We start from the raw sequence: 26250 nt of genomic DNA on the forward strand, positions 1-26250 counted from the left end.
ACCGAGGTGTTACTACCTCAGTCTGCGTTGCATTCTCGTGCTGCCTTCTTGTGTAACAATGCAGTCTCCACTCGTTACTGTTTAGAGTGTTCCCTACTGAGCGGTGGCAAGTGGCAACTCATCCTTGCCGTTCGGATTGTTATTTAGAACAGCAATAAATGTGGTTTAGCTCTGTAAAATATGTAAAGGTCCAGTGGCTATTTGATTTCTTATCCCGCGCCCTGCTGGGGGGGGGGGTGTTTGAACACCCCCCCCCTTGTGGTTTTTCGCGAATATCTCAAAAACGGCGGCGCGGAGCGCCGCCGTTTTTGGTACACCTTATCATACATCAATTCTACACATGTTGTGAAAATTTCAGACCAAGGTCATTCAAGGTCAGGTCACCAGGTCACTTGAAGTGACCTCACCTCATAAAAAGTTTCAATGTCTGTCATAGCTACACCGAGTGACCGATCGCTTTGAAACTTTCAGCGATTGCTAAGAGCAATAGCACGTACAAAATGTATATCTCAGAATTTTGATATCAATGACCTAAGGTCAGGTCAATTTTGCGACCTCCCCATTATAAGTCAATGGGAGAAAATTGAAATGCGCCTCTTTTGGACGAACGACATTATAAACACTCCCAAACACTGAATTACAAGTGGTTTAGACACACCGAACATGAAAATGGTGTCCGTGACCCCTGTTTATGCCCTGAGATCATCTTAGGTCACGAATGGTATCTAACAGTTTTTCGCAAATAACTTTGATAGAGGCATGCTAGAGCGATGAAAACGCCTTAGATGTGTTCAGCTCGACGATACGGATCGACTGATATGCAACATGACCCTTTCCGGTCAGGTCATGACCTTGACCTGAGGTCAAATTTTCAAGTTGACCTTTCAAGGTCAAGTTATAGTTCATTCGATGCGTCTTGACGAGAGGAACACGATGCCGGTAAAAGTAAGCTCGTACAAGGCTTGGGTCAAAAGTTATTGCAGAAAAAAACTGTTTCCGAAAAAATCGGCTATTTTTGCAGTTTTTGCCCCCTGCAGGCAGAGGCGGATCCAGCTCAGAGGTTTGGGGGGGGGGAACCATAACAATTTATCGATTCTTTCCATGCATCGTCCATAGGCGTAATGTTAAAATTATGCCGTTTGGGGGGGGGGGGGCAAATGCCCATTTTGCCCCCCCCCCTGGATCCGCCACTGCCTGCAGGCAAAACCGTTGACGCTAGGTCAAATCTGAGAAAATTAATCAGAAAGGGCGCTAATAGGGCTATCGAATGCGCTTTTCCGCGGCGCTGTAGCTCTATTGGTTCCCGAGTTATGCCTTGGCTTCTTGGAAATTGTCGACATTCGACCTGGAAATCGGCGAAATTTTGCCTTCAATGACCTCTGGTGACCTGACCTTTGACCTGACCAAAAAATTGACCGAAGTGATTTCCTCATTATTTCTGACGCTCTTTCGAACGCCGCCTTCCGCGTATCGCTACGTGGCCCAGGAGCCGAGTTAGAAGGGGGGGGGGTGTTCAAACACCCCCCCCCCCCAGCAGGGCGTGGAAACCCAGGACCCCCAGCCGGGCGCGGGTTATGTGTTCAATCTTCATGATTCACCATTGATTATCAGCACGATGACTTTGTTGACAAATGTAAAAAAAAAAACGACTGGGAAGACCAAGCCCGTTGATTTTTTTTGCGGCCGAACTCTCTCATTTATTGGTAAATACCTGCATGGCTTCCAAACGTGGCCTAGACCTTTTTTTTGTCATGAGTAAATACAACATCTACTTGTGTTCCTGCAGTGTCACAAATACAAATAAAGTCCATCGTTTTTCGGATAGGTACTTATGATGACATCGCTGTATGTCTTCACCTTCCAAGTTCTTGTTAGGTAATTTGCATACATAAATGGGGTTGGTAACGTTCAAATTCATTCAAAAGGTAATCAGAATAAGACATGCATGTGCATTGTGCAATGCAGTTTTATCTGCCCATCCCGTTTCACTACGAGTCCAGCGACTCGAATAGGGCGAAATATTTCCGGGACAGCTCGCTCTGACGGCTGACCAGCAGAAGCGAGCACCGCTCCATCGGCGACTCTAGCTATACCACAGCCGGCAGCCAAACACAATCTCTCCAACAGGTGACAGTTACATATGGCACCAGCCTTCCATTATCCACCAGCTGCACAAAGCACAGTGCCAGCTGTTATCACCCGCGGCTCAGGAGAATAGCGGTCCAAGGCGCCATGGCTGTCCAATGCACCAGTGGATTCAAGACACCAACGGATGAAGACAACATGGCCGTGCCTGGCCAACGCCAAGTCGCCAGCTATTCACGTCTCATCGCCAGTCCATTAGCCCCGTCAGACACCCATTCCCGGCGCTACCTCGGCCGCCAGAACACGTGAGCCAGCCCCTGAGGCTCGTCCATCATGCAGATCTCGTCACTTTCGCTGCCGTCACTGCGAGGTGCGATGTGGTCGCACTGGCCATACCAGTTGCATAATGAGCGCCGGTGCAAGACAGACGCGGTGACCGCCGTTACTTCCCACCTACCGGTCACCTGACCGGTTCCCGCGGCCAGATTCCGCCCCGGTCCGGTCACTGGACCGCGCCACCGGGCTGCGTTACGGACCGTGTCACCGCACCGTCACCGACCCGTCACCAACCGTTTGTGGTGACCGGGTCCCTCAGCACCGCCCGCGAGCGGTCCCGCAGTGAACATTCCTTCCCTCGCCTCGCCTCAGCCACGCTGGGAAATCTCACCCTGGGCCAGCTGGAAACCGAAAGTGATGGACATCGCTCAGACTTTCTCCGGGGGTAATTTAAATTCCCCAAGAGGCGCGCCGTAACGGCTAGGGCGTTATGCAGATGTCCCGTCTCGCTCGGACGAGCTTCGTGCGACCGGAGTGTCCCGTAAAAACGACAGGGCGCGCGCCGTCACTATACGCTGCGACAACGCAATATTTCATGGTGTGGGTCAGTGGCGGCGGAAGCGGGGGGGCAGCGGGGGCACGGCGCCCCCCCATCTTCCAGGGTGGGGGGCAAACATATCTTTTTGCCCCCCCCAAAATTGCCTAACCTAACCTAACCTAACCTAACCTAACCTAACCTAACCTAACCTAACCTAACCTAACCTAACCTAGCCTAACCTAACCTAATCTAACCTAACCTAACCTAACCTAACGACGAAGTACAATACTTCCATACTACGTCAGGAACATATGCCAGTTTGGCTGAGTACCTTTTTATTAAGTTGATATAGCGAGTAATTTGGATTGATAATAGCCGTTTTCACGACGGGCTATCCGGCGAGCTAGTCCGTGACGGACTATTTCCACCAAACGCCCTCCACACATAATGCTCAGAAATCAAGCAGAGCTATCTACGAGCTACCGGTAACCGAAGTCTGGAAGAGTAGGACGGAACGCGAGTGGCCCGGCACGGACGTCACGAAAGCGCGTCTGAGCGTGCCACATGCCTTTCCCCGCGACTCTGCCAGACGCCAGCCGGCATAGGCGCGTGAGCCGGGGGGCAGCATGGGGGCAGCCTGCCCCCACAACTCTGGGGCCGTGGGGGTCGCTGCCCCCACAAAGTTTCAAAGGGCCAGGAACCGTCGGGGCAGCTTGTCCTCCCCATATTAGCGGCCGTGGGCCTCAAAGAAAAGCTGAATGGAAGACAATACCTATTTAAGTAAAAAAATCCCCCTCTGTACGGGGAACCGCAGTTGCTATTGTACACGAACCCCAACTCTAGCCGTCTGTCCTGTCCAGTAACAACCGATAACATTGATATCGACTGCCGGTCCCTGCACAAGAGCAGCTGAGGTTTTCTGTGCGTGCCCTCTGACGGCTTATCGTTGTTCCCTGTGAGGGTGCTGGGACAATTTACTCAGGGTCGCTGTACAGTAGCAACTGCGGGTCCCCGTACCTGACTTGACAGCTCATGTGTGGAAGCTTTAAACGTTTATTCCAGGTTACCAAAAAGGTAGTTTCTTGACTCAGATGAGACTAAATATCTCACTTATTTGCAAATGTTTTTTTTTTTTTAATTTTTGTTGTAAAGGCCAAGGGGTGAAAAATAAGTGGCCTAAAACCGGTGAGAAAACTAGATCTGGGGGTACCCTAGGTTCCGGGAAGGATCAGGTGTGCCCCCCCATCCCAAAATACCTTCCGCCGCCACTGGTGTGGGTTTTCTCAGCGCGGTGTTACCACGCGAGGTATACGGGCGCTATTTGTAGAGTGAATTACGAGAGGGTGTCATGGTGGTCGGAGTCTCAAAGGGTTCATTTTCCAATTGTTTTACTTTCTACGTTTAGCTGGACAGCCATTATATCGTATTGTCTAAGCGTACCTGAACAACAAATATTCATGGAATTCTAACGGCACCTGATCCGCAGAAACCTGACTTCTTTATTGTTGGTGAATTATGCTTCAAGCATCGCTGCTTCCGCACACTAAGTCGGAAGAGAAACTGCAAACTGCAAAACCAACCGGGCGGGAATCCGACAAAAGACGATCGTGACTTGTTCCGTGCTTATACAATGGGAGACTCATGAGCGAGTTAGCACGGAGGTCACAATGACTGCCGCTCTGAAAGCGTTTCACCAGCCACGCTGCTCCGGAGGGCTTCGGCCAACGGGATCGCGAATGCTAAGTGCCAGACAATCGTCATTGTTTAGCCATGTCAAGCACGAAGTCGGGCAAATTACGAATCCCGTTTTGGGTGTGGTTGTCGGTTGACATCCATACAACCAGTGCATGATGAAAGAGGCATTTATCAAAGCAAACTCAAAACGTTAAACAGCTATCGGGCAGAAAATAATTCAGCCATGCGGATGAGTGACAAATCCAAGATAAATACCCTAACATTTCATCACCTGCACCATCATCATCGATTCAGCCGTCTCCCTACGCAGTGTTTTCTCTCGCCCGAGCCGAGATGAGCGCAGGGTCAAACAGCCGGGTCAAGAAGCACCCTCGTGCGAAACCGAGAGTGCTCGTGGAGAGAGTGAAACTGAATCTATCGGCCGCGGGCGGCTATCGGCTGGCCGGCTGCCAGAGATGAAACTGTCTGTCGACAACCGACCGTCGCCCGCGGCGGCTCCGAGCCGAAAGCGAGTCTGATGCTGACTGGCGTGACGAGGAAATACTCCGACTCCGGGGATCTGAGAGGGATGAATGCCGCGTCACAGTGAATATCGGTTTTATGTATTGATCACTCGCTCGTCGGGGCTGAATGCAGCGTGACGAGGGATGGATGTCATGACGCAAAAGCGATGAAGTCGTTGGGAATTTCAATGAAAACCTTTCATATTGGGGATGCGGAAAGCGACAAGCGACCATTGCTTAACATGTAAGACATGCGTTGCATAAGCTATTGGAAGAGACTCAACATCACAAAATACTTTCATACGGTGAACCGAGCCGTTACGGTATCACACACAGAAGTAGCCGTTCTAACCACTGCTCGCGGCCCAAATTTCCCAACTTCCCCTGCCGTGTGAGCGTGCGCGGGGCGGGGCGGCACCTCCCGACTCTCGTCTAACGAACCTGGACGTCACGGGGGGCGCACTACAAATGGTGACGTCACCGCGGCACTAACTAACGTCCGCCGACCGGCCAGACACGCCGGCGCTGGGGGAGGGGGGAGGGGCAGACAACTTTCGCCACGGCTGGACCGGCCCGGTGCCGAGACACCTGCACCAGCCGCCGCCGGCTCCGCTGGACTCCAAACTCTCTGGTCTCTCCGAGCTCTGCAGACTGACAGACCTCCAGCCATGATCGACCTCCAGTCAACCGGCCCCGGCACACTCTAACGCAACGGGCTGTTGACCTGACCCGCAGCGTGTCTGGGGCCGTGCAGCGAGTGAGACGGCTGCGGGGGGCTGGGTGTCTGGTCCGATAATGGTACCTTATAGGTGCAGCAGGACCGGTCAGGACGGAGTAGGTTGGCGAGACCCACAGGGCGAAATGGAGGGGTCACGTCTAATGAGGGTGTCTGACACAGACAAGAGTACGTAGGGTGTGTCTGAGAGCAAGAGTGAGGGACGGCGAGGGCGTCGGCACTGCGGGGTCGATTTCTCACCGGGGCTCTTGTAAAACGTGCGCCGACTGAGGACGACAAAAAGGCGGCTAGGTGGGACAAGGTCGACCGGACTATCGCGGGCGTCCAGTAGGTGTAACAGCTACACACCCGCCGGAGGAACACCTCCTGACGGCCGTGTCTCGGCCTCCGAACAGCCCAATAACTCACTGTCCGAGCAAACGCCGCGGCCGGAGACATCGGTACACGCCCAGCTGTGGTGACACAAGCGGCGTGTTTGGTCGGCCATTGGTCACACCTCACCGATGACCTTCTGCTGTCGCCCGCACCAGCTGGTCAGTCCGAGTGTTCCCCACGACATATGACGGGCTGGCGGTTGCTAAATTTTCTCAATGGACCGGGCGAAGTGGCGAGTGGGTTACCAAATCGTCTCGGGATGCGAATTCTACCGGAAAGATCTGCACTCTCCACCCCAATGACCATTGCTGACAAAGGTAGGACAGTCTATGCTCTGAAATTATCTTTCCTAAACTCTCCGTCATCCTACGAAATATCAGACGTTATAGCTGCGCTCCCTCCACCGCATGTCCTATAGAGCCGCCGTTCCCTCGCGCTTCATTACAGCCGTGTCAACCTCGAGGTCAGTCCTCGCCTGCAGGGGTGAACGGCCGACCATTCAGCCGATATCAGCCGCGCTATTAAATCCAAGCCGATACGATCAGATTCGATCAGATTCGATCCACATTGAGCCAGACTGCGCGGTGGGAGGGCGACACTGACGGAGGCTAGGAGAGGATGTAATGAGCCATAGAAACGCGATCAAAGGCGAGGCGTGGCTTTCCTTACTCCCCGTATAAAACGATGGCAGATGGATGACACGGATTATGTTATTAGAGGCGAAGGTTGCACCATCCGCCCACTTAAAAGCAGTGTGCGCAGTCATACGACGTCGAGTCAGTCGTCTGCTGAGAGTGACGCACTGCAAACTTCAATACAACCAGTAAAACGCCTTTTGGGCGAAGAACGAGCGAGCGAGATAGTGAGCCCTGCACGTGCGGAAGGGCGAGAGGGTGCTCCCAACAGGCTTGCGCAAAGCACCCTTCTAACCGGCCGCTAGCGGTGTGCCAAATTTGAACGCAATCGGCCCAGCCGTTCCTGAGATCTGGAAGCGGCATTCTGCACGTGCGCACGTGCAAACGGGGTCCAAAATGACTTTTGCACGGCACCCTACTAACTGGTCCCCAGCCGTGTACCAAATTTGAGCGCAATCGGCCCAGCCGTTCTCGAGATCTGGAAACGCCCCCTGCACGCGCGCACGTGCAGTAGCACCCTAACCGCAACACATGGGAATGCATTGCCTGGTGGGTGCCTACCTGTATGCCAAGTTTCAGCGAAATCGCCCCAGTAATTACCGAGTTACTGAAATGGGAACAAATTTGGCACCTCTTATTGTTGTATTTTGCACGTGCACTGGGGGTGACCCACATGCATCGAGAGTATCCTATTTTGGGTAGAAGGGATGCTGCTACCCTACAAAAATTACCGCAAGTCAATCGCCCAAGCGGCTGCTGAGATATGAGCCTCTCAAAATCACTACTTTTGCCAAACAGCTTGAACACCCTTGACTTTTCACGTGGCACGTGCCACGACCGTCACTGAGATGTATCAAAAGAAGTCAATTACGGGGTAGAAGGGATGGGGCTACCCAACAAAAAAGACCGCAGGCCAATCGATCCAGCGGTTGCTGAGATATAAGCCTCTCGTTACAAGCGTTACAGGCCGGGCCGGGCCGCTCATACTGAGATTTTTCCGTTATATTGAAAAGACTCACTTCGCTCGCTGCGCTCGCTCGCTCGTAATGAAACAACGAGCGAGCTTCAGCTGCATTCAGTATCTCTTGCGTCAGGCACAACAGTTCTGATGGAAGAGCCGTTGCAGTGATGGTCATGTATCTATCCAACGCAAGGGCATGATAGCTTGAAACAGCTGTGCGATGTTCAAATCCGCCAGGCTGTTGATCGATTTTCCGTTGTTCATAGTATATCCTTGAGAGCAAGGATTCGACTAAAACCGCCGGCTCCCCTTTACGAATCGAACAATGAAACGCCTTTTCACGCTTGAAAAGTCACTAACATGCACAACGTATTTCTACCACCAATCCCATTCCGTGATTGTTTTAGACACACGACAGTCAGGGGCCGCGGTGGCATTTCAAGCACGCCAGAACCCCATCAGCGGGCCATGACACGACTGCCATTACACGGGTGGTGGGTCAGACCGCGACAGTTTCTCGCCTCGTTTACTCTCTGAAGGCCGCAGCTCGACGGTCAGGACCCCACCGCCAGCCCAGTGCCATATAACTCGTCCCCGAGTCAAGGCAGCGGTAGCTAACGAGGCAGAAGAACACGACTCTACCATGTCTGTTACTACCTTCTAACGTCTCTCATGCATCCGGAGACATGGGCGTGATGCCGACGGGCGACTGGTGAAGCGGAAATAAAGAGACCCGGCTGCATTTATTATCACCATGGATGTAACCAAACCGCGTCACTATCGCCGGGGATTTCATGGAGCTTCGTATGACTTAGCATAGACACGCAAACGCCCTTGAAGACACTCACTGCAGCGCAGCGTCATGTTACTGCTAAGGCTGTCTTCAAGCTTGACGAAGGCACAAAGTCAGCAAAAAGCTTAGCCACCGTCACACCCATACGCTCGGATCCGTACACCGGGACCCGGCCGGAGCCCGCTCCTTCGCAGAACCGAACTGACACACCTATGTGTGCATAATGCACGTTTGACGTTTGCACAGTGTAACTGACAAGGCGGCGGGCCCGGAATCAGCACGCAGACGGCGTACGCGTCGTGTATCAGCAAAGACGGCGACGTCAGCAGAAACGGCGGCGAGCGGCGGTGACGGAACGCCAGGCGGGCGGGTAGGCGCCAGTGCTATCAGTCATGATTCAGACGTTGGCGGTTCCTTTGGTCGAGCCGAGGCCGGGCTTGCGCATTTCCGCAGGAAGTCTGTCCTGAATATTCCACCGACGGCCATTAGCGCGGTGAAGTGGAAAGTAGAAGAGACCGCTAGCGATGGATAGAACGGAGACAGACGGGCTCGCAAGTCTCGGACAGTGTAGGTACCCATCGAGTGTAGGTACCCACAATACCCAGCACTCGTCTTTTGCAGAATCATTCTAAGCCGGCGCGACCCGTTTGACCCACGCTGACCCGGTCTGGCCCGGTTGGACCGGCTCCGGTATGGCCCTCCCTCTTCTCTGTAACAACCGCCCCGGATCCGTCAGCCCTCCCCGTCCCGTCCCGCTATGCTCCGTGCTATCCTGCTCAGCCCCGGCACGCCCGGGCCGTCGAGCAGCACCTGGACATTATACGCTCCGCCCCGGTCCATCGCCGTCGGCACCGGCCGTCGAATATAGGCCAGGACAGCGCGCGTCGGCCGCCGCCCCCCAGCCCTCCGCGGCTGTCTGGCGGAGGAGGGAAAGTGAGGCCCGCGCGCGGCGACCGGTGGGTCTGCGATTGAGTTATGTGCGGTCGGCGGTTGGCACTCATATGGGTCAGCCGGCCGAACGCCGGTAATGAGCAGATGAGTTCCGAGTGTCTCTTCGTTCCTTTGTTTCCGTAACTGCTCTCTGATGAGGTCTACTTAGCGCTGATGGGTCTGAAATTGCGGCGGAGAATTAGGCATGCGCCTAGGTCAACGCCAGGATGAGTGCCGGTTGGATTATGAATAGGAAGAAGCGCATGCGGATAATAGCCATACACCATGAAAAAATAGCAAAAGGTGAACTAAGCGACCTCCAAATGAGACTAAAAAATGGTAGGCATAATAAGTCTCTAAACATACGATTCACTTCCATAGGTTGTTGAAAATTTTGACGTAAGATACTAGATAGTCGCAGACAACCTCGCATCGCTTTCTCAGAACGTTTGCAAGGAAGCAGCATGAGTTCAATGTCCAGCTAAACGGCTTTCAGTTTAGTCATCCCCTCGCCTCTTGCCAAACAACCAGTTTCAATGGACCTGATAACAAAACGACAGGGCGGTAGCCTCACTTCCTGACTTTGCTGTAAGCGGGAACAAATACGATATCATTGCAGACACCCGCAAGATTAGCCGTTAGCGTCACTTTCTCTAACGACTTATGGCCGAATGATTGTTAAGTTGGTTGTGTCGTCACCTCTGAAATCCCTGCCATCGCGCGGATAGCCATAACACCCGGAAGAACGCCTAGAACGCTGCAGAACCAGAAGACAATGAAAGTGAGTGTCACTTTTAGGGCATTTGTCTCTGCAACACCCGCGTCTATCCAAGATTAGTTCTAGTAAAGATTTCAGCAAACAGATGAAAGTGCTAATTCAAGGTCTTACTTTCCAGCATGGGCAACTATATCTTATTATATTAGGCATAGGTAGTTTATGCATTTTATTGAAGCGAATTGCAGGCGCTAAAATTTACGCACTCCCCTATTTTTCTCTCTTTTGCAAAAAAAAAAAAAAATCCAATCATGGCATGGTAGCGTCAACTGCCCTCAAGACCACTGACAACTGATAGCTGAGCGGATAAGAGTGGATCTAACCCACTGGCGGCCCCCAGGAGGTAACGAGACATGGGTTACTTTAGTCAGACCCGATCTACGATTTACGGCATGACAGTGCATGAAAAGAATTGAATAGCCGACCAAACATTATGGAGGTTGCCACATTTTCAGTTAAATGGCAGCGGTGCTAAAATCCCTGCTCGGTCCCTTACATTTGTCACCGCACCTGCCGGCATCTACCGACTTCACGTAACCACTCGGTTTTGTGCCGAGTGGCTCGTAGTTCGTACGATCCAGTTTTTATAGCACGGTGTCCGACCCTGTTGTGTCCATGGAAGTGTCGACACATCGCGGCGACACGCAAACAATGTGTGAGCTGAGAGCAGTGTGACGTGAGCTGTGAGCTAACGTCCCGACATTGTATGATGCCACCTGTGTTGCCTATCTGATCCATCATCGCGGCGCGACGAGCAGTGTGTGGAGCCAAAGTGTCTTGCCCTCCTCTCCCCCCCCCCCCCCCCCCAGCGAGATATATAAGTAAAAAAGAATGACAAAAAATATTGATATGAATGTTGAGTTCTAATAAAAATGCGACTTAATACACAATTCACGACAAATTGAATAATAAAGCCATCCTATCTTATTCATAACAAATAACTACAAGCGGGGCAATTCGAAGGCGCATACGCGAAAAGCAGTTGCAGATTTTCAATCAGCAAATGTTGGCTTAGTTCGGGGCTCGGAATGAATGAATTCATCAGAGGAAAAACATGCCGACTGTCATCTCCAATGCAGAATAAGACAAACTGAGCAATAAGCATGATACCTTCAATAAGGAGCATAGGACATTTTTTTATTTTGGCCATGGTCTCAAGGCTGGTCCCGATGGTTTCGTAGCATTGGCGATTCCGATAACTATTCGTACTTCAAAATTGCATTATGGCCCATATGAAACGCACAGTTTGGTCATTGTTCACAAAATGTCATGCAACAGGTTAGGCATAGGCACTACTTGATTATTTTCGAGGGTGATAAAAATAGCGGTATTTCTAAATAAAAGCCATGATGAAAGACAAAAGTCAATTCAACATTTCAAGAGCTAAGCACTGAGCACACACGCATAAATATCGGGTATCTGTAGGACAGATGCCAAAACAACATGCATAAAGCGATATAATGGGAAAAGGCATGTTACTCACAGGAAAGCAAATACTGATACCATAAGAAGTGGCGAGCTCCCTTTTCACAGCTCGATAAAAAGCTAAACAGATCAATGCCCCTAGAGGACACACCAGGGGCCACGTCCGCTCACCTGAACCTCCTGCTCCGCTCCGGCCGGCCTCGTGGCCACTCGGTCCCGTATTGACACTGCGGCTAACACGATCCACACGAGCGAGATCGGGTCACGCTCTCTCGCGTCGACGTCGCACGCGCACACCAAGCGCCAGCCACCGCCGCGAGCCGTCGACTGACGCCGCGCGGGCCGGGCCGGCGGCGCGTCCCACCGCCGAGCCGCCGCCGCGGGACGGGAGCGGACGGTTTCTCTTTCGTTGGGAGGACGCCGGGCGGCTGGCTCGAGGCGAGGACGGACGTGCTGCACGCCGCCGGCTCGGAGATGCCGTTTGCGATGACGGATGAGATGCTGGAGTGATAGCCGGTGATGGACTCCCGTAGAGGGTGGGAGAGACTATGAACTTCGACATCCGACATGCTTTGTGGCGGTGTTTTCGATGGAGAGATGTCCGTTTCAAAGAAAGCTGCCGTGCCGCCACAGTCACACCTGTTTACAACATTTCTCGGTCGTAATTAACAATAAGTGATGCGTTTGGAAGACACACGAAGGAGAAAATGTGGTGGAAGCGAGGAGAGTAGAAATAATTTACTTGACGAGAGAACACGCTTTTATCTAAATTCTTCCTGATTAATTGGTCACAAGATATCGTTATCAGACAAGGACGTAGTTTCTCTGAATAAAGGACTTTCTGGTGGGAGACACTAGGCGCCCAGGTTTTCACTTCGTCCTTGGAATACCATACTGAGGACGCGCCGCATACAGAGCATATCAAACGCGCTTTCATTCAAGAAGATACATAATTAGCATAATTGGATAAAACTTATAATACAATACTACCGGCAAGAGCTGAGCGTGCTTTTGCGACGTGAGGATGCAGTTGAAGCTCACAATCTGTATATCGTGATAAATACATCAATCATTGGTAATCCTAAGGTCAAAGTTCGCCACTCTACGGACATCAACACCGGCTGTTTATCCTGGAAGAGCACGTACGCGATACGAAAGCCCTGACAGACGGCGACCCCAGCACACCACAATGCACACCAATAACAGGTAACAGCAGCCGCTGTAACGGTATGCAGTTCCAGTCCCACCCGTACCGCCTCCCCACGCCGCGTGTGTTCTCCTTGGACGATAAACGGTCAGCGCCAACATCTTTGTCACCCATTCTCTCTTATAGAAGTTCGGTGACACCTCGGCTAAAGGCGCTGCTTTGCAGACGCTAATTTCACCGTATATAACGGGGACAAAAGAGCAACGGCAGCGATACATAAACGGTATGTCTGTCTCAGGCATGTCTCTCTTCTCTTTACTTGTCACTCTGTACATGCATGCACGGCTATAACGAGCGCATTATGTGCCTTAGTAGCCTGTGTAGTGTGTATAACGAGCTGACACGCTAAATTCCTGGATGATTGGTTAGGCCATGACTGGGGCGGGAGGAATGATATTTACTGAGCTTATGATGCAACAGCAGGAAATACGCATCAGGCCATCCAGAGCATCCGTAAGAACTAAGAATTGCAGAGAGAGCGAGTTTATAAAGCTCATTAAAGGTTATTCAGTAAAAATGAGACCACCATCATATCAATGATTTTACATGGGAATAAAAACATGCAACCGGTAAGCCTAAAGGAAAAATAGGTATAAGCGGGATGTAAAATAGCAAATGAATGCCGCTCCTCAGCGTACGATGGAAAACAAAACCTTCCGGGGCACGTGTCTGCAGCTTGAATCTCCGCCTGCTCGACCATGAGCAACTCACCAGCCGCGCTCACATTTCCAATTACACAGCATTCCCTCTCATCCTACCGCCCCTGTCGATCCGTGACATCCCTCGTCTCGGCGGTATCGGCAGTCGGCACTGCCGTGAATCTTACGAAGGACGTGGGAGCGGGTGTCGGGTGAAACCACGACCACCGCTGCTGGGTGGTCGCGCCGCGGCGCCCACTGTGCAGGTGAAATTACCCCGTCCGTGGCGGCCGCTGTGATATAGAGAAACCCAGCGACGCACGCCCACCGTCCGACCGGCGATCGTAGAAACAAATGGACACGAGTCGCGACCGGCGGCACCGACTTCCCGAGACGGTCACACAGACGCCTAATTGTAGCGTGCTTAATAAATCGGGAGAAAATGTTACGCAAGGACGGTCGGCGCGGTGGTTATGATGAATGAATGGACGGTGTGGGTGGAATGATAGCAGATGGAGAGAGCAGTAAATGAAAATACTAAACAGCATATCGATATAGACATTAAACGTAGCGTCCACACGATGTTTATCAGTGTCACACGGATGACAGTAAATAAGCCATCTTCGGTTCTCCCACTTTCTTTTCCCACCTCCGTCTATCTCTCCTTCTCGTCCATCCCTATTACTTTCTCACGCCTCTCACGCTCGTGCCGTTAAATCGCCTACCGAAGGTTGCAACATCGCCAATTAACGGCCAGTCGAGCACAGTCGCCTTTTTCTCTCCAAGCAAGGAGATGAGATCACTGAGAGCAGACAGACCTGATGAGGCAGAGAGGCCTGACAGACACGTCATTGATAGACCTCGGATGAGGCATTCCAGAAATGGCCTGCAAAATTCAGCAGTCAATTCGAGAAAAGGAAAGAATAAAGACGATAATTATCGCATAAAATCACTCGGGATGTTCAGTCCCCTTTATCCACGGTACCTTCTTCTGTCCAGTCAGTAGTTACTCAAGGAGAGACGAGCCAAGTGGATGAGAACTGGACCACCGACCACGCCGTCCACCAGCTGTCCATTGTCCATGGCTCAGGCGGCAGTCGGTGACAGGTGCCACCACACAGAAGAGGCGCTGCCAGCAGGTTCCTTACGCTGGGGATCATCGTCTCTGGTATCTGAATAACAGTCCACCAGCCTGTATTGACATATTTAATAATGCTGGAGCAGAGACGGGCCCCTGGACAGCAATGGGCCATACGAGGACACGGACTGCGTTGCTTGATTGACAAGCTAGAGACTAAACCAAACCAACTCTGCTAGCTGCACTGTCGCAGCGAGGAATACCTTTCTCAACTGAGAAAGTCCATTGATAAACCCGTCACCACCAGACTTTACTTCGTGAAACATTCAGGCACACCATCACCGGCAACAGGCTCTATCAGACACATCAGCACATACTGACCACACTGCCTACAGCCCAAGGCTGGCCCACGTGTTGGAGGCCGGTATAATGACCGCCACTGGCCCCAATACGGACGCAGCTGTGACAGTTGGTGGTGCTCCCTCGAGTGCATCTGTTTGGGAATGAGCCCGGACCGACGCCGCTAATGGAAAATGAACGCGCCAGGCTGTCCATCAGACGCTGGAAATGAGGAGTAAAAAGCAAGAGAGAGAGTAAAAAATTAACAAGAGGATGATGACAGAGAGCCGATGGTTCACCTGTGCTATGACTTGGTTTAGCGAGACGATTATTAAATGTGAGCGGATGGGAACATATCAACCCACCAGCTACCATCAACTAATCAGGGACATGCCTCAAAACATATAAATAAAATCAGGATTCTCATATGCGATTTTAGACCGATTGGTGACCTTCCAACATGCCCGAGATTGACATTTCGACATCGATCGGCTCACATTGTCGACAATCGTGGCGTGAATGTCAGTGGAAGTGGCGCACATTCTCCCCGAGCTTAACACCGTCGACCACCTGTCACTACAAACTTCCCAGAGTTCAATACAAACGTCAACGACCCTCGGCAATGTTAAATCAAATGCCGCTTCCGGCTTGGGACGTCCGAAGACAGTAGGCAAACTTTACCGGCCCAGTCATCCGTCGTGAAGTCACAACCGGACTGACATCACAGTGATGTCTGAGCCTGTGTATCGTGACCTAAGCATGAAGGAAATCCCGCGTCTGTGTAGAAGTCGGCCTACATGTTGACCTACCGCAGTGGAGCCAATCGTGGCGCACGGCGCGCGTCACACGCCGCACTGCGCCGAATTAACCTCACTTTTCCGATAGCTCGCATTTCGGATAGTTCACATTGCTTGGCTCGCTCACGGCGTGGCTGAGCTCGGCCTTTGAAGGGCCAGAGTTGCTCAATACGCCGGTAATGTTCCAGTTAATCCGGTGAGTCTCACACTGTTCGAGCACCAGTCAGGCTACGTTGTGAGGTGGATTGGTGGCGAGTGTGCTAATAAGAAAGTCACTGAAGCGTGTCGATTGTACAAAGTGACTCAATACTAGAAATGGGCTGAAAGGAAATACCGCTGGTTTGTGCGCACCTCGCAATGTTTTTACTCGACAGGTAATTAAAAATTGCCACAATGTGTGATCCAGTTTCACAAGTTCGCAACAGTTGCTGTTACGCCAAGGCCAAACTAAGAAACATACGAACAACATGAGATCCACCAGTGCTGAATCGTGATACTGCTGTAGTCTTCTCATGCCAGCACATCTTGCACATCGTTGTCGCAAGGCACATAAACTCATACCGCCGCTGAACACCGCGTGCTCGACAGTGATGAATACTCCCCTCCGCACCAGTCGTTGTCCCAGTTCGCCGTCGTCGGCGGCACTGTTTTCGACTCGATCGGTCGCTGACGGCGTCCTGTCGCCGGCCGACCCGGCGACCCGCCGCTGGTTTCCCCGCCCGCGGGCGCCGGTGGCGGCGCCGGGTCACGCCCGGGGCGCCCGCCGCGACCCCGGCCACCGCCGGAGCCCCGCCGTCCGCCGCCCGGGGCCGGACGTCCTCCCCCAGCAGAAAGTGTTGCGGATGGGACTGTCTCCGGCCCGGTTATACATAACTCGTGACACGACAGGTCAGCCACGCTTCCGGCGAGGCGTCGTCGCCCCGCGGCGGACCACGGCGGACCGGCAAAAAACGAGACCAGTGGTCCGTGGCGGCGTGAGTGGCCTAAACCCACCGAGTGACTCAGCGCGAGCACGCAGTCCTCGGAATGATGGGGCGGAGTAATTGAATGTGGGAGCCGCGGGCACCGGGCTTTCGCAAGTCCAACGATGTCCGGAATAGTGTGATGGATGCGAATGTGGAGCAATTCGAGTGATCCATGATCCACTATGGTCGCTGATGTTATGGCTATTCAAAGAATTCGCACTCGTTGACAATATAATGGAACGGTCTCTCTAAGACGTCCTTGGAGGTGCGAAACTGAAAGCGTAACGCGTCAGTGTATTATAGCCGTGCTGCTGCTCTTTTACAAACAGCACTGCATAGGAAGAAGCACAGAAAGTAGGAACCTTCCGACTCTTAAGCGCCATGCTCATTTTTGTCAATGGCAATATTTATATCGAGAGGTTCTACGTCTTCATATCTCAATTAGGGACAAAAGGCAAAACAACAAAGGAAAGTCGCAATACCCCTTACCCCTTCTCCTGTAATCACTGTCCCAAATGACAAAATGACCAGTACCGACCGGTTGGGCTTAATGTGAGGAAGCTGTCATAGCGCACTGTGCCCAGGCACGCTACCGTGTCGTCCCCGTACGGCCAAGGTCGGAGAACAATACCAGAATGGTATCACACATCTCTGACGGACAAGGCGGCTCCGTCAATGCGTAATGCATTTGTGCTATCGCATACACACATGGCGATATATCATGCTTGGACATCAGCCTTAAAAGAAAAAAAATCATTAGATGATACTTAATCGTTGATAGAAAGACTGATGTTATGCACATAATTTCTTCTTGGTTGAGGCGCACAAAAAGTCTCTGAGCTGGACTATAACAAAACTGGGCGCTGCAGAATGCTACTTGAATATATTTTTGGCCTTGGGGAACGATATCAAGCCCATGAAGCTACAGTTTATTGCTGATAATAGATAATTGCTTTGTTTTCTTTCGAGTCCGGCTTAATTAATGACTTCACTTAGATACACCCGCCCCGAACGGACGAGTTGCCGAACGGACAGACGGACGGACTCAGCGTAAATACTTACAGGGGAATTAATCTAAGTCTGACGCAACTCCTGGATTCAACATTATATCCCATTTGAAACTTCCATATTTATCTGTCTAATATTGCATAATAGTAGCATATGTCTATCATTTCAGCTCACTGTCGAGATCAACTCAGCCCCCGTCTACCCCTACTGTTCCACACCAGACCATTGACAACGGGCCACCCAGAACGAGGTCTCAGTAGGTACAGTGGATCTAGTTAGGATCTCCAGACGTAACTAGATGGCGTTGAGCCTCAGTCGAGTCCATGTGAGATTCAAGGAGAGGTCACTACCGAGCTGGGCCCGATGAGGAGGTGGGCGGGGGGGGGGGGGGGTGGTGAGGTCACGGTGCGGGTGATCTGTCAAACAGCCCCGGCGCTGTGGGCCGTGGGGCACTGCCGCAGGCAAATGGCGCACTCCAGCGTTGTTCCATATCGCGGTGGTGGGCCGGGCGGCCGGTTAGCTTGGCTGCTTGGAAGGAAAGGATAATGAGGCATGGGTTTGCTGTGGGGGCATTCCACGTCAAATCAAACACCGAAATCCGTCATCCCCTTCGATTTTTCTGAAAATTTGTAGGCAGACTGGGCATGGTTCAAAACTGAGTTACGTATAATATTTTCGAAATTTGATAACGTATCGCTGAGATATAGGTCATCGAATATAGCGAAAAATGCCATACATCAATTTTTTAAATGGCTATAACTCTGATTCCTTTTCTGGTATCAAAATGATATTAACAGGGTCTTATAGGCAATTGATATGGCTTTGATTTTTAATTATAAAATTAAATTGAAGTGACCTTGAAATGCATTTGACCTTGAATTAAAACAGAAAAATTTAAATAGCAAAAAACACGTCACCTTCGATTTGGGTAATTTTTACATATTATGTCCGTCACAATGTTCCTAACCATCTGTGAAAAAATTGGAGTGGGCCATTCATAACTTTCGCGGCAAACGCCGTTTTCATGCATCAACATCACACAACCGCGCGTGACCTTGAAAGACAGAGTCAAGACATGCTTGCTTGTGTAGTGTGTACACTTTCTGAAATGAATGATTGCTGATTAGTGATATCCCAAACTCTGCGAGAATGGAAATGCATAGTCATCGTAGTCAAGCATTCACGTTCCATAGTAAAAGTGTCTCAGGCAAACGGTATTTTGCGGTGAATTTTGAGCCGTGTGGAAATGCATCATGAAGTAAATTCAACGAAAACATTATCACGCAACGATATCTTCACGTCTTTTGATCTTCACTATACGAAAGAACATACATTTTTTAGTATGTATGGGGAATTTCTAGTTAATCCAAATATAAATATGGCAGTTAGAGGCCTGCTAAGAGTAACAAGTCGCCGGCTGAGGCGGGCTCGGCCGATGCGGGAAACGCAGCAATCACAATTTTGTGTTTACACGTTCATATTTCAATTGTTTACCAACCGATTTTCAAAATTCTTTCACCATAAGATTGCCTGTACATTTCTTAGTCTTCTCACAAAATTTGACACGAATCGAACGTAATCAGCGGTAGGGAGTGCGATGTAAAGACGGAACCGTTCCGTTCCGTCCCGGCACAGTCTACAATTCAGGCGGCTCGTAGCGGTCGGCGCCGGCTGCCGAGTCGCCGCGTCGCTGCGGCGACAGGATGTTCACTTTACACCGCTATTACTAGAACAGTTGTGAACCGATTTTCTTATTGCTTGCACGATGAGATGTCCAATTCAATTCTTGACAGGTAGGCATAATCAATTTCGCATTAATCTTATGAGATATTGGCGAAAAACAGGAGGGGTGGGCGAAATTCGCTATTCCCCCTCCACTGCGCGTGCTAACATACGTTTGCATATGTGCAATTTTCTTCCAAACTTATGAATGGCCCACTCTAATTTTTTCACAGGTTGTTAAGAATATGGTAGGCAATAAAATATGTGAAAATGAGCCAAATCGAAGGTGACGTGTTTTTTGCTATTTCAATATTTGTGCTTAAGAACAGAGTTAAGCAAATTTCAAGGTCATATATTTAAGTAGGTGCAATTTTAAACAAATGCTTAAGAAATAACCTAAACAGTAAGGTTTATTTCATTCAAATCAAACAAGTACAACCGAAGTTATGGTCGTTCAAAAATATAAAGATGCAACATTTTATAAAAATTTGATGCCCTATATTCAGAAGACCTGTGGTCAGAATGTGCAAAAAACATCAATGTAATGTCCGGGGCCACACAGGAACTCGCTCACAAATTTATAATGAAATCGCTGATGGTAAGGTGCAAAACAGCCGATTTTTGTTCGATTTGACGTGGAATGCCCCTGTGGCCGGTTCATCTACTGTCAACTATGATGAATCCAAAGTAATGCAAATGTGATGTTGGTAATGCAGCTGGCAATGGAATGCTAGCGAATGCTCCGGGCGCCCAGTAGCTATAAGGATTAAGATTATTTTAATATCTATGTCTCCTGAAATTTTCATTGAATATAATTCAAGCAATAGAAAGATCGTATCGTTCACCAGCTTTTGACCGGCTGGCGTTTCTTACGTAGAGCGCCCTTTGGCAAATAATTAGGTATCACGCAGGTTTTTTTTTTTTTTGCTGGTAAGATGGTCTTTAACCCGCGCCCTGCTGGGGGGGGGGTGTTTGAACACCCCCCCTTGTGGTTTTTCGCGAATATCTCAAAAACGGCGGCGCTCCGCGCCGCCGTTTTTGGTACACCTTATCATACATCAATTCTACACATGTTGTGAAAATTTCAGACCAAGGTCATTCAAGGTCAGGTCACCAGGTCACTTGAAGTGACCTCACCTCATAAAAACTTTCAATGTCTGTCATAGCTACACCGAGTGACCGATCGCTTTGAAACGTTCAGCGATTGCTAAGACCAATAGCATGTACAAAATGTATATCTCAGAATTTTGATATCGATGACCTAAGGTCAGGTCAATTTTGCGACCTCCCCATTATAAGTCAATGGGAGAAAATTGAAATGCGCCTCTTTTGGATGAAAGACATTATAAACACTTCCAAACACCGAATTACAAGTGGTTTAGACACACTGAACTTGAAAATGGTGTCCGTGACCCTTGTTTATGCCCTGAGGTCATCTTAGGTCACGAATGGTATCTAACAGTTTTTCGCAAATAATTTTTGATAGAGGCATGCTAGAGCGATGAAAACGCCTTAGATGTGTGTTCAGCTCGACGATACGGATCGACTGATATGCAACATGACCCTTTCCGGTCAGGTCATGACCTTGACCTGAGGTCAAATTTTCAAGTTGACCTTTCAAGGTCAAGTCATAGTTCATTCGATGCGTCTTGACGAGAGGAACACGATGCCGGTAAAAGTAAGCTCGTACAAGGCTTGGGTCAAAAGTTATTGCAGAAAAGCTGTTTTCGAAAAAATCGGCTATTTTTGCAGTTTTTGCCCCCTGCAGGCAAAACCGTTGACGTTAGGTCAAATCTGAGAGAATTACTCAGAAAGGGCGTTAATAGGGCTATCGAATGCGCTTTTCCGCAGCGCTGTAGCTCTATTGGTTCCCGAGTTATGCGTTGGCTTCTTGGAAAATTTCGACATTCGACCTGGAAATCGGCGAAATTTTGCCTTCAATGACCTCTGGTGACCTGACCTTTGACCTGACCAAAAAATTGACCGAAGTGATTTCGTCATTATTTTTTACGCTCTTTCGAACGCCGCCTTCCGCGTATCGCTACGTGGCCCAGGAGCCGAGTTACAAGGGGGGGTGTTCAAACACCCCCCCCCCCCAGCAGGGCGTGGAAATCCAGGACCCCCAGCAGGGCGCGGGTTAAGGTCAGATCGAGTCGCTAAGAGAAGATGAGGAAAAGTGGACGAATGCTACCTTTTTTTGTGCATGAAGTCTCGAGTTAAAAAAGCAAAAAGTTATTATACGTGTAAGCTGAAAACAATAAGATCAGTTAATAAAAACATTTGACCCGAAATTAGCCTCTGTTTTGTCGGACCATGATTGCGTGTAAGTCGCCGGTCCAACTGGGTTCAACCTAACCCAACCGGTTCGGCTCCCCCTTTTTCAATATAAATTTGGCCCGAACCTTTTGAATGAAAGGAATCACAAGGAAAGAGTCCCCGCTAAGCTGAGCTTGTTGCGTTGACCCTGCTCTCTACCCTCCGATCAAGCAATTTCTGGTCTATGGCAGAATTTAGAGTCCAAATTTTAACGTGCGCACATAGCCGCGCACGGCCGGTCCCCTCACTGACTTCGCCTGGCAGCGGCCTGCCACCAACCACAACCATACCCGTCAGGAGCCTGAAAAAAACGTCAAGCACACGTCGCGTTTCGAACCCGGACTTTTGCAACCGGGACGTCGTGCGCTCTCACCACATGGCACATGGAGTCCAACGCTCTACCGACCCAATACCGACCGAGCTACCGGGACGGACATTTACCTGGGGGTTCGCCTCGTGACATTGACAGACGTCAGACACTGGCCGAACTTTAGCCGAAACACTGAGCAAGCTGCGCAGGGCGATAGGTGCTCGTAGCGTTGAGGTTGGGTAACCTGTGAGCTGAATGCGATGTCGTGAGTTCGAGCCCCACTCCCGGGTCTGGTTTTATCTAGACACGAACCAAACCTTTCATTCTACTGCAACGCAGATAAGCACGATGACATCTTTCCCCAATATCTTTCCCCAATATCCTCTCCAAAAGTCAAAATTATCGCTTATAAATGTTTAGCTAAGCTCTATTTCTTGGGAAAATATTTTTGGTCATTTGTCTGGAGCCATTTCAACACTTTTTTTCTTTTCTGATTCTTTTCGACCCGATAAAACCCACCAAAACTGAACGTGCCAAATGAAAAAGATCTAACTCAAATAACAATTTAGAAAAGCCTCATCATGCATTATGAAAAGCATCATGCAACTATCGACTGAATAGTTGCATGCTATGAATACGTCCTTTAAATTATCAATGTTCAACATTTTGGCTGGAACTGACGCTGCCTCTTGATTCCCTTCAGTCGCGTTCTTGCCGGTTCCACAGGAACAGGATACCACCATACCGGAGTGAACGCACCCGCAACCATCATCCCCTCCCCTCAGCCTCGGCGCAGTGGCGGGCGGCCCTGGGCGGCCCACTCCCGGCGCTACGCACGCCCCATGCGCCGTGATACCGCGTCACTCCCCCTCCCTCCTTCCCCCACAATGACCGTTGACCTCACTTCCCTCGGGATTTGGACTCGCCCTACCCCGACCGTAGCGCCACGTGGTGGCTCTGGAGATCTTAAATAGACCCACTGTACACCGCCGACCGCGTGCCGTCCTTTCGCAACCCACAGCCCGTCTCATTATCAGCTGACGCGGCTCCGTCAGATCTGCCCCACCAGTTTCTCAACGGCGGCTCACAGCCGGCCATGAACCCATCATTACCAGCCGTTTAACCTCGCCGCTATTTACTGGCAAACTGAGCCAGAACGGGCGAGATGGTGTGAAAAACGGCAGCTCTGCTTCTGTCGAGATTTAATACGATACTGCTTCTGCCAAGATGGAATAAGATACGAGTAAAACCCGTGATTAATTTCAAATTAAGCGGGCTGAAGGCCGATTCTATGCGTATCTATCGATAGCTCGATGTCGAACGTAGCCGTGTCAGGGGAGAGAGGGGGCGAGGGAGTGGTAGAGAGAAGAGGGAGGGTGTGGTCGAGCACGCGCCGGTCCCATTGAGACAGACATGTCGGCACCCCTCTGAGAGCGTTGCGACAGCCGTGTGACCAGACTACCAGTGCCCTGGTTAGCACCGACACCAGATGATAGGACCCGTTACACGGGGTACCATGGTCGAGAACTATAGCCATGCCGATTGCCGGCTGCTAAAGTGTCATCAATTAGAGTGCTGAGTTTTCCGTCTATCTTTTCCTTAGATGCTGGTTCGCCATCATTCGTTTTCCCTTATAACCATTTGGCATTTTCATGCTTCATGTTGGCTTTGCGGTTGCTATTTTGCATTACTTAATTCTCCATCTCATTAGTGATTAGATTGTAATTGTGTCACCTTTTTAATCTCGACTTAAAACGAGCTCAACTTTATTTATATCGCCACCTAGTTAGTTTTTTATCAACAACGATCTGACCTACTTCAGTATCAGTTGGTTTATCCCATATGTTGCTATAAAAAATATAGGTAATTCTACTTTTTCATGCTGTCTCGGTCACGGTCGGCAAAGATAACCAATACCAACGCATCAATGGATGCAATCAAAATCAATACACAGCGGAGTGTTGCAAACCCGAACAGGTATTTACGTAAAGGCAGAAGGCTGGTCTGGCATTCCAAATCCCAATGCATGTGGATGCCAACAACAGACTATAATGTGGTGTAGTGGGACTAAGGATACGTGTTGCATGAGAGATAATGGCTGTGATATTAATCAACCAGCTACCAAGTCGCCTTCTCAAAAAGTTACACGCTGTTGGTCAGTATGGCGAAAAGCTCAAGAACTTTCATAGCCATCACTATCGTCACTGCGTGTTGCTTTCATCAGATAATAAGACAAGAGGCATATTCTCATAAATGACAATCATGGTAGTCATTATTTACCACAAAATTTCCCAGTGAAATCATCAGCTGCTTATTCCGCGTTTTCAAAACCATCAATAATATTGCATTTACACTGCATTGTCTCCTGTAATCCCATTAGCTCTCACCTCGTGCATACAATGCACTCTTAGTCTTAACTGATTTCCCGGTCGGTCTGGTTGGTTTGAAACCGGCCGCTCTACATATACCTAGGTCCTAGGTAGTGTTACGTAATAAGTTTAATAAACCAGCTGCATTTCTTCTCCTTTCCAGTCGGCTCCAACCACCCACTTCATCTCCCAGCCACCTGTTCCGTTGCCTTCAATCGCCCTCTCCTATAGAGTTCACTCTCCAGTCGTGTCTCCCTCTTCAGTCGACCAAGAGGGAGACACGTTCGTCGCCGCCTTCTGTGGTACCTCCAGTCGGCGGATCCTGCTACCGAGCGACACGCTGGGGTCGGTGATGAAGCGCCACACCACACCCGGCCAGGAGTCGTAGCTGGGCAGCTGGGAGTACACCTCGGGCACCATGTCACGCAGCTCGGACAGACGCTTGTTGGGCACGTTCGGGAAGTCATGGTGCTCGTTGTGGTAGCCCTCGTTCCACATGAGCTGGTTCATCCAGCCGTAGTAGCTGTACGTCTCGTGGCCCTTGGTCAGCTGCATGTGGTCGGAGATGAAGTGACCGGCTAACGGGTGGAGGCCCATGGTTAAGAAGAAGCCGCCGATGAGGTAGACGAACGGCTTCAGGCCCCAGTGGGAGAGGAGGACGTAGTCGAACGCCAGCTGGACGGCGATGTTGAACAGCTCCAGCCGGGTGGGCGGCAGCGGGTTCACGAACAACGGCCGCGTGTAGTAAAAGAACGGCTGCAGGATCACGAAGATCAGTTTCCCGATCGCAGACGTGCCGAACAGACGCGCCTCGAACTCCGTCGGCACGTCTGCGTCCATCTTGGCGTTGCCCTGGTACTTGTGGTGCATCAGATGATACCTTTTGAACGCCACGGCGCACGGAAAGCCCATCGGCAGATTGGCCAGAATCCCCAGCAGCTGGTTCGGCAGCGGGTACTTGTAACCGAACGCCTGGTTGTGGCTGCACTCATGGATCACAGACCATAGACCATGCTGGAGAAAGCCACCGAAAAAGTACGCTACGGCTATCAGTACCGGCCAGGACATCAGCCTCGTGTAGTAGGCCACGGAGAGCTGGACTCCAACCAGACACAGCGCCTGCCACTTCAGCTCGGGGTTGTGTCCGAACAGGCCCCTCACCTCAGGGTGTGCTTCAAGGATCTTCTTCCGCCGCGCGGCGTGAGGCTCGGGCTCCGTGGTATCGTCAAACCACGGCTCAGCGGCCGCGCGCGGGGCCATGGCGGCGAACGGTGGCGCGGCGGAGACAAAAGAGACGCGCGGTTGACAGGAATGGCGCAGCAGTGGCCGGAGCGGTACGCGGACTGACCGAGCCCGAGGGCAGACGTGGGGCTAATGAAGGATGTGTTGTCTGAGCAGCGATGGGTTATTACCTGAACACTTGACAGCGATCAGACCCACCCAGCTGTGTGCGATCACCGAACGAGTGAAGTGTGCAGCGTCGCCAGGGGCGGACGGTTTAAGGACGCTCAGTCAGTCCCAACGTCCGCGTCAGAGTTACGTAATTCACATGATTTGTATAGCATTACAAGGGATAGAGGTCCGTAGCAACACAGAAGGGCTAACTGCGTCTTAGAGCCTCAGAACGATAGCATGAGCGATTCAAGCTGACTAGCTACAATCTACGACTATGATTTGTGCAACTACTGCAAAGCCGAAGCGTCGGTTGCTAGCCAAAAAAATAAGTTTCATTGTGCTTACCTATGACGTTTGGGCTGCCATCTGTACTGATAAG

The 26250-nt window shown here is 50.6% G+C and overlaps 1 protein-coding gene across 1 annotated transcript; it reads right to left on the minus strand.

Moving 5' to 3' along the window:
* Window positions 1-24710: 24710 nt before the first annotated feature.
* LOC122364136 (sphingolipid delta(4)-desaturase DES1-like) lies at window positions 24711-25736 on the minus strand. Its single transcript, XM_043334245.1, has one exon. It carries the CDS (start codon window positions 25734-25736, stop codon window positions 24711-24713), a length of 1026 nt encoding a protein of 341 aa, XP_043190180.1.
* Between the last annotated feature and the right edge of the window lie 514 nt (window positions 25737-26250).

Source organism: Amphibalanus amphitrite, unplaced genomic scaffold (assembly GCF_019059575.1).
Source record: "Amphibalanus amphitrite isolate SeventyFive unplaced genomic scaffold, NRLGWU_Aamphi_draft 000658F_arrow, whole genome shotgun sequence".
NCBI lineage: Eukaryota > Metazoa > Arthropoda > Thecostraca > Balanomorpha > Balanidae > Amphibalanus > Amphibalanus amphitrite.

Excerpts from the sequence above, each read along its gene's own strand:
- LOC122364136 (XM_043334245.1), bottom strand. The coding sequence starts at position 25,736 with ATGGCCCCGCGCGCGGCCGCTGAGCCGTGGTTTGACGATACCACGGAG.